Source organism: Myotis yumanensis, unplaced genomic scaffold (assembly GCF_028538775.1).
Source record: "Myotis yumanensis isolate MYYU_CA2020_CCGP unplaced genomic scaffold, mMyoYum1.0.hap1 SCAF_16, whole genome shotgun sequence".
In the NCBI taxonomy this organism is placed as follows: domain Eukaryota; kingdom Metazoa; phylum Chordata; class Mammalia; order Chiroptera; family Vespertilionidae; genus Myotis; species Myotis yumanensis.
The window spans coordinates 20922802-20939550 of NW_027223767.1; the positions used below are offsets into that span (position 1 = coordinate 20922802).

The window sequence follows — 16749 nt, forward strand, 5'->3', positions numbered from 1 at the left end:
CAAAGACCACTCACTGACATACCAACCTATCTAACTCATCCTCCTTACTATCCTAAAAGAAGGAAAAGCAGCAACTCCTCACCGGCAGTGTCCTGGCCTGGGAATCAAGAAATCTGTGTCATTCCTAGGTCTTCCATAAATTGAACTAAGCAAATCACTACTCCCTTCTGTGCATATGGAAATTAGGGGATTGATGCAGATGGTCTTTAAGCCCTTTCCAGTTTTCCGCTTCTGGGAGTGGTAAGTATACCTCAGCAGTGAGCGGTGACAGTGCCACCTAAACTCCTAGAGTCAAACACAATGATGCCACTCCCTTCTTCACCTCTTCATCTACAGTCGGCAGGATAACTGGCCATCTCTGAAAGAGATACCAAGGAGAGGGGCGGGCACCGGAGAGGTAGATGAAGCCCTTTTCACAGAACTCGAAATGAGGCCTTCAGACTACAAATACCCCAGCATACAGAACGGCCGCTCCCAAAAGAAGCCCTTCCTAGAAGGCAAATCACTCTTCCCCGAGTCCATTCTACCGTACAGCGCATCGCATGCACACAGAACTACGGCTCCCACAATCCACCAGAGCCATCGCGAGCTTTCCTCCCAGGGTGCAGTGCGCTCCCGTTAGCTTTTTGGAGCCCTTGCGCATTGCAAACTGGGAGTTGAAGTCCACTGTAGGCAGGTAGCTGGGCGTTGTCAACATTATAAACTCTTGGTTTCTCCTCTTGAGCATTTCTCATGGACAGTGATCAAAAGAGGGTACTAACAGGCATTCGAAACTCTCCATGGTGTCATCACTATGCAAGGCAGAGATGCTAAGACTAAAATTAACTGTGGGGAACGGGAGGGAAGTGGGAACTGAGCCATCCAACCCGACATCAAAAGCATCGTTTTTCCATCGCAATGGCTTTTCTTTTCTCTTTAAGAATATGGCGCCTGGTCCAGCCACACCTGACGCTGGAACCAAACAGTCCAGCGCAACATCCCTAGGAGTACTGCTGTCACCAACAGCCTACCAGCTCCAGCCAACACCACACCTTATCCTTTCTGTTCATGCCTGAGGATTCCAAGGACATGATGGTCTATATCCCGTTACCAAAATGGCGAAAGGAGAGGCATTCTTGTTAGGGCCTGCAGGTGACAATACGCCTGCGTGAGAGCTGGCTGTGTTGTAGGCGGGAGAGGAACATCCTCAACACGCCTGCGCAGGAACAGCGTATTCTCGGTCCATATACAAACCCCAATGGATGAAGCGTACTCATGTTTCTACGGCTGCGCTGTGACCCTTACGCGCTCTCCCAGGCGCCTGCGCGATTCCTCAAGTCCCGCCCTTTTACCTCAGTGCGCTGGCGCAGGGGGAAAAAAGCCAGGGTTTCGGCGCTTCAGAAGAATGCCAGCGCGGCTGCGCGCTGGGGGGTACCCCCTCATTGCGGCTGCGCGGGAGCCCGGCCGCCGGCTGTCACTGCGGTTGCGCGCGGCGAGCGGCGATCCCCGGGCGCCTGCGCGGGTGGCTTTGCGGGCGCTCGCGGTAAGTTTGCGCCAAGTGCGCGGCAGCCGGGACGCAGACGGCGGCGGCGGCGAGAGGCGGAGCCCGGGGACCACCCCTCATCACCCTCCCCGCAGTCACCTCACGTACCACAACCTCACCTAACCTCTCACCCCCCCCCTCCGATCCCCCAACCCCGGGATGGCAGCGCCCGCCAGCCTTCCCTGCCGGACCAGCGGTCGCCAGCGCCGGCTCTAGCTTGTGGGACTAGGCCCCGCCGAGGCCTGACCCCCGGAGCCGGGACCCACCGTGCAGTCAGCCACTGGGCCGGGGCTGAGGGGCCGCTCCCCCCTCACGGCCCGTAGGGAGGACGCTGCCATCCCGGGGACTGGGGGCCGGGGGGTGGGGGGGAGCCAGGGCAAGGAAGTCGGGACCTGTGTTGAGAAAAAAGAAGAGGGACCGGGGTCAGGAGCGCCCCCTCCTCCCGCTTCCCCCCTCCCCCCGGGGTTGGGGGGGCCCGAGCAGAAAGCGCCCAGCCCGGGAGGTGGATGAATGTGGGAGAAAATGGAGACCAAGACGATCGTGTACGACTTGGACACGTCAGGGGGGCTGATGGAGGTAAGAGTAGCCCTCCTCATCCCCTTTCCCCAGCGCCGGGAGGGAACCTCCGCCCTCCGCCCCACAAAGCGCAAGTGGGCCGGGGGAGGAGGGGGGTTCTTTCCACCCAGACTCTCCCATCTTTGCAATCTGAGGGGGCCGAGCTCAGCCTCCGAGGACGTTTGCAGAAGCCTCCCCACCCGCCGCCCTCGATTTGCTCTCCCGAGGCACCAACCCACTCCATCTCGTTGCACCGGCGGGCTTCCCCACCCCCTTCTTGTCGGCCCCTTTGTGCTCCCCACCCCCCTCCCCAGCACGTCCGGGTACCGGGCTTCAGGCCTCTCCAGAGCCCAGCTTGGAGTCCCCCACTGTCCATACAAGGAAGTGGCGAGCTGGGAACCGCGCACCCTCTCCCCATCCCCCTACCCTGATTCTCCCCATTTGGAAGAAGCTGCTCTCCTTGTTGTGCTGCAGGAACACGGTTAGGGTGGGCTCCCCTGGTTCCGGGGGCCGAGAGGTTCTGGGAGCAGCCTGGATGGGAGGAAGAAGGACAAAAGGGGGGAGAGGGGTGGGTGACGGAGGAGCCGCGCCGGAGGGGCGGCGAGCAGCCCGGGAGCTCCGAGTGTGCACACACGCCGTGTGTATGTGTGTGCAGCAAATCCAAGCTCTGCTGGCACCCCCCAAGACGGACGAGGCCGAAAAGCGGAGTCGGAAGCCTGAGAAGGAACCCCGGAGAAGCGGCAGGGCCACCAACCACGACAGCTGCGATAGCTGCAAAGAAGGGGGTGACCTCCTGTGCTGTGACCATTGCCCTGCCGCCTTCCACCTTCAGTGCTGGTAAGATCTGCGGACACCTCGGGAGCCCCATGGTGGACCCTCGTTGGCACATTCCTTCACCCGGCCTACCCCTGCCTGCCAAATAACGGGCGCATGCAGCCGCTAGATGCCTTTCTGTCGCCGCTGGGGCGAGCGCCTCCCGGCCCCAGGTGTATGCAGGGCTCTGGCCGTTTGGGGGGGTGGGGGGTGGGGAGCGGCGATGGGTCCGGACCCCGAGGTGGGGATTGGGAGGAGTGAGGAGAACCCCATCTGGGACTGGAAGTCGCTGGGGAGCCGGGACTGAGCCTGCCGGGCACGGCCGGCCGTGGCGGGGAGGAAGGGGAGGAGCTCTGGGCCCTGTGCCGCTCGCTCGCTCGCTCGCCCGCGCGCCCGCCGCCCTCAGGCTCGGGCCGTGCGGGGCCGGGCTCTCCTCCGGGTGGGTGCGCGGAACCCTCGGCCGCCAGGGCTGCCCAGGTCCAGACCCCGGGACCCGGCGTCCGGGCGCTTGCGGCTGTAGAAGAAAGCATGGAGGGTGTCTCTTGAGTCCGCCTCTTCTCTGTCTCTCTGTTTACAATATGGCGACCTGTCTTTAAATTATATTTTTATTCTCAGCGCCATTTTGGCTGCATATATGATTTGCAAACGCCTCCCGGGGAACAGTGGGGTTAGCCCCTGGGTCCTTTCTGCGGAAGCTCCTCGGAGGCCGAGGCTGGGATCTCACCGCTCTGGTCCCCCTTTCTCTGCCGCCGCTTGCCCCCTGTTGCCTCTCGGAGCTGCCGCCTCCTTCCCCGCCCCGTGCTGCTGCCTCTTAGGAAATCGGGCCCTGTTAGACAATTAAAATTGCCCTTGGGCGCCGATTTCACTTATCCGCTCCGGATCGGCGAGCCCTTCGCTGCAAGATTATTTGCTGCTGGGGCTGGATTGTATGCGTTGGCTCCGCAAGGACATTTTTAAGGAGCGGAGAGATGGAAAGCTGTGCGCTTTTTTTACACCACCACCCCCCTTACTGAACCCGAGGGGAGGGGAGAGACCACGAGAAGAGAGGGAGGGACCTGGGTTGATGGCCCGATGCTTGATCCTCCTCAGCAGCTCAGCCCTGAACAATCAGGCCAAGAAGAGTTTATACTCCAGCTTCTGCCTGGAGAAATCACCTCTGCCCTCCACAGAAAATCCCATATTTGCTCAGGGAACCCAGATTGGGTCTCATTCTGTTTTTCAGCAACAGTTGACTGAATGGGCGGTTGTGGAAAGAGACAGGCTTCAGAGAGAGGGGGAAGGAGAGGGGCGGTTTGTTCCCACCCGTTTTTTTTCATGTTGTCTTGTTTAGCCCTGTTTAAAAAAAATTTTTTTAATGAGGTTTTCCTTAGTACTGTACACAATTCCATTCAAATTCCATCTCTCAGTTTGTGGAATAGCACCTATTGTATACTTACACTAATTGCAGGTTTTGGAACACCTATTAAACAGATGATTGATCTTGGGCAAATTGAGTCTGTGGTCAGAAGTTATGTAGGAAGCTCCCGTTACCATTCCCAAAATACTTTTGTCCAAGAGGACACCCCATCTTGGCTTGTAATGTTGCAGAAACAAAAATGATTATCCTGGAGGAAGCTTTGCTGCTAGCTTTAAAATTTTTATTATGAAATGACTAATACCAGTAGGAAGGGTCTGTGGGTTTATCCTTTTTATCCTATAAGTTGTAATTCACCTGGAGAAAAAAATCTCGGCAAGTTTCCTGTTCTGTTCTTGCCAATGGAAACAGTTTGTACCTGAATAAGTTGCGTTTCTTACGAGTTATTCCCAGTTGCTTACATTTTTTTATTGTGCTTACTTGATACATACACCAGGACTGAATTGTAGATTGCTTGATTTTAAATATGGCTTAATGTTTTACCTAACTTCTTAAAGTTGGTGTTAACCATATTGAGTGAAAATTTGATAAGCTCTTTATTGTTTTTAGTCTTGTTTGTTTAATAAAACTAAAATTGTTTATTAGAAACTTCAGTCCTGGAAAAATGTACTGTTTTGCCTGACATTGGACTTTTAAACTCTAAAATCTAACCTCTGAATCTTCTAATTAGGTGAGTCTAAGTCTTGTCAAGTTGTACAATGAACAGTTTTCACTTTAGCTGAGAGGAGAGGGGGGAGGACTTTTTTTAGCTGTTGGTGAGATTCAGCCTTGCCAGACTGTGCATTTCATTGAATACTTTTTATAAGACCATGAATGGGAACTGGTAATCAGAGATTTGAGAATCCTAGTAAAGGAGGTAGGGCTTGTTTCACATCTCCAGTTCCCCCTTTGAAGATGCCGGTACTGAATGTACCATTAACTTATCTGAGTTATTATATAAATCACAAAACATCCTAGATAGTGGTACAAAAACAGGAAGCCTTCTTTTAAGTGTGGCTCATCCCATTTTCCTGCCTCCTACCCTAGGCTCTTTCCAGCACAAGTGAAGTACTTCATTAGCCATCTCAACCAAAGTGGCTAGGTCAAGCAATTCATTGTCTCAGAAAATTTCGATTCCTGAGTGTGCTCTCCTAAACTTGTCCCATTGCTTTCTTGTACCATGTGGGAATGAGGTTAGAAGGTATGGTTATATTTTCTCTTGCTTCCCTTTCTAACTAGCTAAGACTGGGTTACTTATATAAGCATAGGGTGATAATTTTCCTCATGTACAGAATGTACAAGAGTGAAGATGGAGTTTTGCAAACCCTGTAGGTCCTAACTGCAGTGCTACTGTGGGTCTCCATTCAAGGCTCTGAGACAAGTCCTTTTTCCGTCTCTAGTGTGCCTTGCCAGCTTGCCTCACAGTGAACCGGATCTAGTAAAATGTTCCAGAAGTGATTCTAGGCAAACTTTACTTCCTGGGTTTAGTGACAGTCACAACCACCAGGGATTTTTCTAAGATAAACTACTGGAGGAAATGACTGGTCAAATAAGCTGTTTTAATTGTCTTGTCTTGTCTCAGGGTCAGTGCTTTATATGAAGAACAGTCCTTTTCCCAATTAGACTGGGAGTCCTATTTTTGGGTTTTCTGTAATGATCTGGGTGAGGAAATGAATTTTCCTGTACTCAGTACCATTAACTCACTAAAGAATTAAACTTGAGAAGCTAATGATGTTTTCATATTTGTTTAAGTGATAGTATAATCATTTTATCCAAGTTTAACTGGTTATCAATTATTCAGAGTGGTAGCAGGGGTTACTAAACCTGCCCCTGGAGAGTTGGAAAGAGATATGTTTTTAAGTGTTCCCTGGTGAGCCTGACCTTTATTGTAATTGTCATGCCATAAGTTGAGCCTTCTGAAAATACTGGTCTCCGTGGACTGGTCCCTAAAACATCAGTTTAAAAAATATTAGAATAACTGGTGGAGCTCTAGTTGCCACTGACCCATCTTTCTGTTTGAGATGGATAGAATTATTCTTACTGATAGAGTATCATAGGGCATTGATAATGAGGCTGACTAGAAACTGGATGGTTTCCTCTTACTGCTTTCTCATGGCATTTTGCTCCAGACTGAGGGACCAAAATGGTCTGATTAAGAAGTGCATCTACCTCAGCAGACCTCAGCATGGTTGCTTCCCGTCAGACAGATTTCTGTAGCATTTGCCTCCGCATGTTATATTTGGAATTGTTGGCCGCTTTCCTCTCTCTGGTGTTGGCAGCAAGATCCAAAATGAGGTTTTCGAAGAATGAGAGTAAAAAGGTCTCTGTGCACAGGCAAAACTAAGCTCAGCTTGGAGTTTTGCATATTTAATTTTCAGTGAGTCATTACAAGAAAGGTTTCACACATAGAGTAGAAAACTGCCTTACAGAAACTATTTGCCATGTGAACTTTTAAAAAAGGAGGTGGTTTTTCTGATTTTGTTGTATTTAGCTGCTCATTAGAATAGTGTCAAGCAAGAGATTAATTAAAATACATTTATGTTAACATTATCTTATGAATCTGTTGTTTCTGACATCATAAGTGCTTAGAAGCCTGGCACTGAAGAATTGGAGGTGGCGGCAGCATCAGGACTGCCTCCCCTTACTCTGCCCCCTCAGTAGTAAAATGATTGAACAATAAACCTAATTTGGTTTTATGTGTATTTTATGTATTTACTTTTGCATTTGCTAAATTGCATTTGTAGTATTGTTAAGTGGTCCACTCAAACAGGGAGGGTCCATTGCCAATCAACTTCAACTCAATATCACATGTATGCTTTGTAAACCTATGATGGGGCTCAGGGACTTATTCTTGTTACATGAGTGCTTTAATCCAAGGATAAAGGATAATCACTGTTTAAAAATATAAGAATAATATTTGCTATTTGTTGTTTGCTCACAAAATGTTTGTGACTCAGATGGCTTTTGTTGAAAAAGGAAGCATGGGAAGTATTAAAAGTGGGAAAAGAGGTAATACTCCTCAATCATGTGTAAATGTGTAAAGACATGTTTTAGGCACAGCCTTTATTTTTAATATGGAGATGGATTTGTATTTATTTTAAGTTCTTAAGTATGTCTCCAAAAGAATTTTTTGACAGCCAAATCATAAAAATTGCACCCCGGCCAGGTAGCTCAGTTGGTTAGAGCATTGGCATTGTCCCCAATATGCCAAGATTGCAGGTTTGATCTTCAAGGCAAATACAAGAAGCAACTAATGAGTGCATAAATAAGTGGAACAACAAATCGATGTCTCTCTCCTTCTCTCTCTTAGTCTCTCTCAAATCAATAAATAAAAATTTTAAAAATAAAGTAAAATAAAAAATTATTTGATTTGGACTGAAAAGGGATTCAGATAGTCCTGTGTTAAATGAAACAGTGGGTTTTGGTAAGCTCTGAATGAAATTGCAAGTGATACTCAAAAGGGCTCAATGAGTTTTCAAGGTTCATCCTTGTAGGATTTATCAGTACTTTCTATGGCTGAATACTATGCCACGTGTGGCTATAATACATTTTATTTATTCATTCATTAGTTGGTGGAAATTTGGGTTGTTTCTACTTTTTGCTATCATGAATAATGATGCTATGAACATTCATGTGCAAGTTCTTTGTGTGAACATCTGCTTTCATTTCTCTTAAGTGTATATTCAGGAGTGGGATTGCTAAGTCACTCTAACGTTTTACCTTTGAAGAACTGCCAGACTATTCTCCAAAGTGGTTGCACCATTTCACATTCCCACCAGCAATGTATGAGGGTCTCAGTTTCTCCACATCTTTTCCAACCCTTGTTATTATCTGTCTTCTTGATGAAAGCCATCCAGTGGGTACAAAGTGCTATGTCACTGAGATTTAGATTTGCATTTTCCTGCTGGCTAATGAGATTGAACATCTTTTCATGTGCTTATTGGCCATTTGTATATTTTCTTGGAGAAATGTCTATTCAGATCCTTTGTCCAAGTTTAATTGGGTTTTTTGTTGTTTTTTTATTGAGTTTTAAGGGTTGTTTTTTTTTTATATGTTCTAGATACAAGTCCCTTGTCAGATACATGATTTGCAAGTATTTTCTCACAATTTATGGGTTGTCTTTTTATTTTTCAACTTTTGAGTCTTACCTAGAGAAAGATGGTAGATTTAATTACACGTTAATGTCTATGCCTGTATAACCTATGTAATGACAGTGAGTAAAGGGTTTCTTCTGTGGACTGCAGTCAAGATGGTGCGTCTCAGTGGAGAGAACCTTACAATGTGCTTTGGTGTGTTGCTGTTTCAACTTTTCTGAGTGACCCTTCTCAACAAAGAAGTCTAAGGCTGGAAGTTACCCTAGAGGAAATATTAAAAAATCCACCACCTGCCTTAAGCAGGATGCCCACCCAGCACCCACCAGCCACAATAGAAAATTTCTGTGTGTAGGGGCTCCTAGTTTAAGGAGGAAGTTTTTTTTTTTTAATATATTTTATTGATTTTTTACAGAGAGGAAAGGAGAAGAGAGTTAGAAACATCGATGAGAGAGAAACATCTATCAGCTGCCTCCTGCACACTCCCTACTGGGGATGTGCCCGAAACCAGGGTACATGCCCTTGACCGGAATCGAACCTGGGACCCTTGAGTCCGTAGGCTGACACTCTATCCACTGAGCCACACCGGTTGCAAGGAGGAAGATTTTATTTGCCTCAGTTTGATTGGTAACAGCTTGGGGTGGAAATAACTCCAAATCAATTAATGAGCTGTCTTTTGAACCAGTTAACAAGGACAAAAAGATTTTTGTACATTGGTGAACTCACCTGTTTATATGTGTCTTTATGTAAGCCCAGGTAGCAATAAATAGGGAGAGAATATTTGCCTGCAGGTTTTATATAACTTGTAAAAAGAAACAGTCTGCTTTGATGTTCCCAAGAGGATTTTTTTGTTACCTAGAAATGCAGTTGTCCTGCTAATTAACAGAAATGGGTACATCTTCTACAAGAGACAGGGCAATAGAATATAGATGAAGCTGAATGTTGTTTGCTTTTGGTTATAGATAAGAATGTTGAAATCCATCTTTGAACTAGCACATATAAAACAATTCCTTGGGTGTGTAGTTAAGCAGGTCACCCTAGTAGAATATTCTGGTTGGGGTTATGATGGACTTATGATAATGCAGCACAAGCTCCTGGAAATGCATTATTTTAAGGTACCAGAGTTTTAAGTGACCAGAGCAGGGGGGTGGGGGGGGTGGGGAGGTTTGTTTTCCCACCTCCACTGTGCTTTTCCTTTTACTTAGAGTCCCCAGGGAGTACAACATGGCCAGCTGCATTGCCGTTGAATGAGTGACACTTATAAGAGCACCTCTGCATAATGCTATCCTCCCAAGAGATAGGACAAGAGTACAGCTGTCCCCCTGCCAGTTTCCTGAAAGAGGAGGACATTGTATTCAGTGCAAGTCCTAGACCAAATTTCAGAAAGGCACTTTGGTATTGCGGATTTGTCACCATGCCCAGCAAGCATGCACAGGTCACTAGCTGATTGCTTTTCCCATGACTCGAGAACAGTTAAGAATAAGGTGACTCCTTTTTCTGCCTACCTCTTATGGATATCAAAATCCTTATCTTTTAAACCTAAGGTTATTTCTAAATCTAGGTCTCAGCAAATAAGAATAAAGATGACGTTTTAGCACATTTGTGTGGGAGGCAAAAGACACTGAAGGAAACAATAGACACTGATAAAAGGAGAAATTGATTTTACCCATCAGCAAAGAGGAACTTGGCTACTTACTATATAGAGCTGTTGGTGAATTCACAATAAGCAAATACCAAGTACACCTTACAGATTGATAAAATTATCTAAGTAATAAAAACAACTCATTCAAAGAGCTCCTTTCCCTTTTACAGTTGTGTACTGAATGCTCACTAAACTACAGTTTCTGGTTTACAGTGGTTAACTTATGATTTTTGTTTATAGTGCAAAAGCAGTACACATTCAGTAGAAACCAGCTAGGCTAAGTTATGGTCAGTGGGTTAGGTTTATTAAATGCATTTTCGACTTACAATAGCTTCAACTAACAATGGGTTTATTGGGATTTAACCCCATCATTAAGTCAAGGAGCATCTGTACTTGAAAGTCAGAGGCTGACCCATTTCCTCTGCTCACGGGTGCATAATACCTAATGGTATTACAAATGAGAATGTGCAAAGATAAACACTGTTTGCGGAACAGAAATTATGTCTGGGTTCTTCCAAGTGGATGGTACCTTTGTTAATACATACAATGCCCTAGCCAGTTTGGCTCAGTGGATAGAGCGTTGGCCTAAGGACTGAAGAGTCCTGGGTTTGATTCTGGTCAAGGGCACATGCCCGGGTTGCAGGCTCGATCCCCAGTAGGGGGCATGCAGGAGACTGTCAATCAATGATTCTCATCATTAATGTTTCTATCTCTCTCCCTCTACCTTCCTCTCTGAAATCAATTAAAAAAATACAAACACAGAGTGACCATTCCTTTCCCTCTTAATTACATTTGCTTTCCTGTATGTTAATGGCTTTGGTGTTTAATCTTTGCCCTTCCCCTGTTTTCTGACAAATTGTACAGCATATCTCTCAGAAAATGTTTCCCAGTCTTGAGAGGACAAAAGACAGAGAGAGTGACTGCAGGGCAGAGGAAAACTCCATGCCTAAACCAAGTCGTCAGTCCACTGATTTAGGCTCTGCATGAGGCTCTTTTGGAAATAAGCTTGAGTGAGCAAAAAAGGACTCTCTGCAGGGTTTGAATTTAACCAGAGACATCACTTCACCTCTAGACCAGGCAGGAATGGGGAACCGCTCAGAATTACTAGCAAGCTTGAGTTCCAGGGTGGAATCCTGTTTTTGACAATACAAGCACATTTACAGGCTTTTATCCAACTGTGATATTCAGAGGGATGTTGAGTATTATTTTTCTCATGTCTGCAAGAAGCTAATGAAATGTACAGACTTCAAGTGGATTTAGATAAGTCTCTACATTACAAACTTGGGCATTGTGGAGCTACTCTTGTTCTGCTTTCCACCAGTTATGAGCTCCTGTGACGAGCTGGTAGCTTTTTAGTTCCCACGTCCACTGAACATGGGAATTAAATCAGTAAAGTTCTACTGATTCTTGGTTTTAACGAAACTCTGGAAACATTAGAGGAACACTCTACAGTGTACTTTTTCCATTGATGGTCATCAATTATTGGTTAAAATGCATTATGAAAATTATACACCATTAAATGTGTATAAACCTGTAACTTTTCATAGTTCTATACATAGGTTTACTACATTCAACTTTCTTTGAGCTTGCTTGCCATTTTTTCAAAGAGCATTTTAAATTAGGGAGAATTCTGGCACTTAATTTTGGCCTTCTTATAAACATTGTTTTGCTTTTTCTTGTTTTACTTTATCCCTCTGTAGCCCTTACGGTTTTGCCTGGCACAGATGACACTTAGCAATTCTAATTTAATTCTAACGCCTAATTCCATAATATCAGGCATCTTTGAGTGCAGGCTGTAGTTTGTAAGTGTTGTGGATATAAGCTGAATAGTAAGTAAAGTGTCTGCAATTTAAGTTATGGGAAAGAGCTCATGTCAAAGGCTTGTGTGCTTATTGCATACAAGCTTTTATCATATCTTAACATTTTTGTGCACACATTCAGGTCTTTAGGATGATCGTTCTTTGATTAGGGACCATCTAGGAAGAAAACTGGGCCAAAGGGGAAAATCATGGTGCTCTGTCTCTGAGAAGTACATTCAACTCCTAAATAGGTCACTGTGGGTATAACTGGAAGGCTTCAGCAGCCCAAGTCAGCACTTAGCTGTGGCATCAAACCACGAAGGCACAGTTTGACAGCATGCCCAGGAGATTACTTCAGTCATGTAGGGCGGGGGAAGCGTTGAGGTTTATGAGTAAAATGGGGGGGAGGGGAGAAAATAGTGGTCAAAGAAGGAAGGAATAACCTCTATGCTGTTTTGGCCCAAATAATAGCATTTTCCCTCCTTCCTTTTTTTTTTTTTTTTTTTTTTTTTTTTTTTTTTTTTTTTTTTAATAGAAGACCCTATCAGTAAATGAAGCAGAAATTCTCATTAGGGAAAAGTAGCTGGGTCTTAAGTAGAAACCTGTTCTCTGTATACAAAGTGGAACAAAACATGGCTTACAGTTTGTATGAAAAATAATACAATAATTAATAAATAAATAATAACACAAGAATAAACTTTCGCATATTCACAACTGTAAACCTACTTTTGTCCCACCCTGTTTTTAGTAGGATTTCAAATAAAGACAATGTTAATATTTTCTTAGTTTTCCCAGTCTTTATAGAATTTTAGGTTCTATATCTATATATAAGATGTAAATTGGTCCAGATTCCCTGAGCTATGTCTGTAAGAATAGTGTGGCCTGAGTATTACTTTGTTCTTGATAGTCCACTAAAATTTGGCCACAGAACAGTACTCAGTTTTGTTGGTTCCTCTTTCCAATGGAATGTTCCCTAGGAGTGTTACACAGTGACTGTTGAGGCCAGAATATTGACTCTTCCAGAACAGGTGGGCTCCTACAGCTATCATGAGGTGGATGAATGGAGCCCATTTAAAAAATGTTTGTAGCAAGCCCATTTTCCATTCTAGAGAAGCCAGGATTGCGAGAATAGCCAAACTAGTAATAATAGATCAGGCCCTGTAAGCACCTGGGCTCAGCTTATAGAGAAGTTAACAGAAGCAAACACCTGGTATAACTGTTGATGCTCTACCCTCCCTCCCTCCTCCTTTCCCTGCACTAACTTGTAACCCTCTTCTCCAGGTGTCCTTCACTGGGAGGATGTCACAGGCCAGCTTTACTTAGAAGGCGATAAAATTTGGGAGCACAGTCAGCTAGTTTGAAAGGATTGTAGCCTGTGGAAATGACGCAACTAGCTAAGTTTCTCAATGGGGTATTTGTAATGACCTGGCACTTCATTGGTCTTTTTGTTAACATTGCTACTGAGGCTTTGCATGAAAACCAGCAGTCCTTGTATTTTTTACTTTGTGGTGTTAGCTGTATTTGAGTTAGTCAGTAGCTGGGATGAAGGAGTGTAAGGTATTAAGGTTCAGGGACAACCCCCCCACCCCCATGAACTTTCTCTGTGCTTTCATCTCTCCAGTATCCTTCAATGTGACCATCTTTCCTGCCTTTGAAAGGTATACCATATTTGAAGATAAAAGCTGGTGACCACACAAGTGTCCAGAGGAAGCTTACTATTTCTGCTGCCATTTAAATTTCATTAAATTTTGTTCCCGCAAAACCTAAACCATTAAATTTGAGTATATTAATACAGCTTTCAATTTACATTTTAAAATGTATTTTTAAGTTAAACTTCACCCAGGGCCTCTAAGCTTTTCCAGGACAGTAGCTGGTTTCAGTTTGTAAAAGGCTTGTTTTCTGTGCTCATAGGTCCCTTTATAGATCAAGATGTCTGCTGGGAGCCCAGCCAGTGTTGCTCAATGGTTGAGCATTGGCCTATGAACCAGGAGGTCATGATTCGATTCCCGGTCAGGGCACATGCCCGGTCTGTGGGCTAGTCCCCAGTGGGGGGCATACAGGAGGCAGCCAATCAATGATTCTCATCACTAATATTTCTCTCTCTCCCCCTCTCCCTTCCTCTCTGCAATCAATTTTTTTTTCTGCAATCAATTTTTAAAAAGTAAAAAATTTAGAATAAACTGAAAAAAGATGGCTTCTGGGAGGCTGAAACCTGATTGTGGTCCTGCTAATAGTCACTTTTACTCTCATTTTGGCTGGTACCAACACATTTCCGGAGCTAGCAGAGGATAGCAGGGCCAGTTAGAGGGAGTAGTCCTGTTCTGAACATGTATGGTATTGTCTTTTGCAGTTGGTATTACACAATGCCACTAAATATAATTGTAGGATTTTTATCTGGTAGTGGACCTCAGATGGATGAATGGGATCCATGAACTATGAAATTAAAAATCAAAACTGTTTAGTGCTATTGTTTGCTTGCTGAATACCCCACCACCATCAAGAAAGGGAGGTGGTACCCTAGCCAGTTTGGCTCAGTGGATAGAGTGTTGGCCTGCGGACTGAAGGGTCCTGGGTTCGATTCCGGGCAAGCGCATATGCCTAGATTGTGGGCTTGATCCCCAGTGGGGAGCGTGCAGGAGGCAGTCAATCAATGATTCTCATCATTGATGATTCTATCTTTCTCTCCTTCTCCCTTCCTCTCTGAAATAAAAAAAAAAAAAATTTAAAAAGGGAGGTGGGCCCTAACCGGTTTGGCTTAGTGGATAGAGCGTCAGCCTGCGGACTGAAGGGTCCCGGGTTCAATTCCGGTCAAGGGCATGTACCTTGGTTGTGGGCACATCCCCAGTAGGGGGTGTGCAGGAGGCAGCTGATCAATGTTTCTCTCTCACTGATGTTTCTGTTTCTAATTCTCTGTCCCTCTCCCTTCCTCTCTGTAAAAAATCAATAAAATATATTTAAAAAAAATAAAATTAAAAAGGAGGTGGTATACAGATGATGGTAGAGGGCCAATGAGATCTTTCTTAGTTTAACTGATATTTTATTTCAACTCACACTGCCATATGTGGCTAGAGAGCTTCTGTTGCTTGGAGAATCAATGGATTCTGACAGGAGGGACTCTACCAGTTCATGCAACTGACCTCTTTTAGAAGACAACCCAAATGGAAGGCTGTTAGTATATTGTGTAGATGGGTTGTCTACATAGTGTTCCTATTAAGTGTTTGTTTTAAACAGAATATTTTGTCAGCCTGGGAAGAGAAAATGGGAGTGTGTTTTTTCTTAAATATATTTCATCCACTTGCTTTCTTTTGTCTTAAGACATACACTAAAGCTTTTAATTTGGTTAAATGATATTGTCTTTCTGGCTGCCTTTGGCTCAAGTTTTAAAATGTCAATGTCACTTAGCTGGATGGACAGTAACCTAATATATTTTTAAAAAACAAGTCTAGAACGCAACACCATTTTTATCTGTGTGTTGTAATGTAAAAAATAGGTCTTTGAAATAAAAGGCAGTCTTTCTGCTTCCCTATCTCCCTTTCTTCCTCCACCTCTCCCTTCCCCCCTTTGTTCTTTTGTTCCCTTCCCCCTGCTCCCTTCCAGTTCCATATTGAAAAACTGCTTGCGCTGGATGGATAATTAACGCAGAGCAACAGGTCCCACTGGTGGGGACTAAATCTGAAGTAAATGTTAATGTCGTGCAGGTTCACGTGCAATAATAAGCAAGGGAGATGAGTGAGGTTAGACTCAGATCAGCCATACTAGGGTATGACTTGAAATAGATCCTCTTAATTAGAGAGCCAAGAACCATGACAACTACCAATATCTTCCACCTGCAGTAGTGAGCTGGGGCCTCATTAGGGAATGAAAGAGGCATTCTGAATTAAAATTGGGTCTGTCCTTTAGCTGTAGTTGGAGTCATCTGGCTGTAGGCTTTGAATATTTGACATGGAGGGGTCTGTCAGTGCAGGCTTTACAGTTAACTGAGAGGTGTGTATTTGTGGGTTTCTCTTCGATAACTCTGAAATAGACCTATGTAAACACCCTTATCAACAATGGATTTGTTTTTGGGAGTCTAGATGCTAGAGTCCTACTGCAGAGGTTGGCTTTAAAAGTTTTACTTTTGAAAAATTAATGTCCTTGACCAGCTTTCTAGTTGGTTGGTGTACAGATATTACTGTTAATAGTTTATAGGCCTCTTAGGCCTTATAGAGAACTACACCAAACTCTGAGACACATATACTTTAATTGTATAATCTCTGAAGATTTAGAGTTCTATTGTTATGAATTATTTTATAGCTAACAGAATGTCTTTTAAGATTGAGTAGTGGTTAAAATAAATAGGGAGTTGGAAAGCAGTGAACAGGCACTTTCTAGCCAGGACTTGCAGTCCAGCGCTTTTCAACAAGTGATCTGGAAGGAAACATCCACAAGCAGTGAAGAGGGGAAGGTATTCTGCAGGCAAGCTCCATCCTCACGGGGTGGAGAAGAGTACCTATCTCGAAGTACTGTATAGGCCATATTCTTTTGAAGCCAGAACATAGAGGTCCTTGGCCTGTTGGCTAAAGAGCTACCAGTTTCCCAAGACAAGCCTGCTCATATACCACAGACAACTATTCCAGGACTCACCTTCCTTCTCAGGACTTGGACAGTCCTTAGAAGAAATCTAAAGGCTCAAATACTATTATGCACTAGATAGACTTAAACATCGATTCTCAGAAAAATGCTCCCACTCCCAGAACCTTCTTTTTATCAAGTAGCTTTTCAAAATTCAGAATATACCTGCTTCTAAAACTATAGTTTCTTTCTGAATACCTTGAGATCCTTAATTTTGCCATCTTTAAAGGATCACTGGCTGAACTATCATTTGCTGAGTAGCTCTGAATTGTGGAAAGAGAGTAGAGAAAAGGCCACTGTCACCTTCAGGTACCTAGTGACCA

General features: G+C 44.6%; 1 protein-coding gene across 4 annotated transcripts in view; it reads left to right on the forward strand.

Annotated features, from left to right (window-relative positions):
- The first annotated feature begins 1524 nt into the window (after positions 1 to 1524).
- The window catches only part of PHF12 (PHD finger protein 12), a 41495-nt gene continuing 26270 nt past the window's right edge, over positions 1525 to 16749 (forward strand). For 2 of the 4 annotated variants that reach the window (XM_070393181.1, XM_070393180.1), the window contains exons 1-2: positions 1525 to 2098; positions 2733 to 2914. In XM_070393181.1, the coding sequence (XP_070249282.1) occupies positions 2033 to 2098; positions 2733 to 2914 (248 nt within the window). In that variant the 5' untranslated portion in view covers positions 1525 to 2032. Of the gene's footprint in view, positions 2099 to 2540; positions 2915 to 16749 lie in introns of those variants that run through there. The other 2 variants (XM_070393179.1, XM_070393183.1) reach the window with 2 other exon arrangements.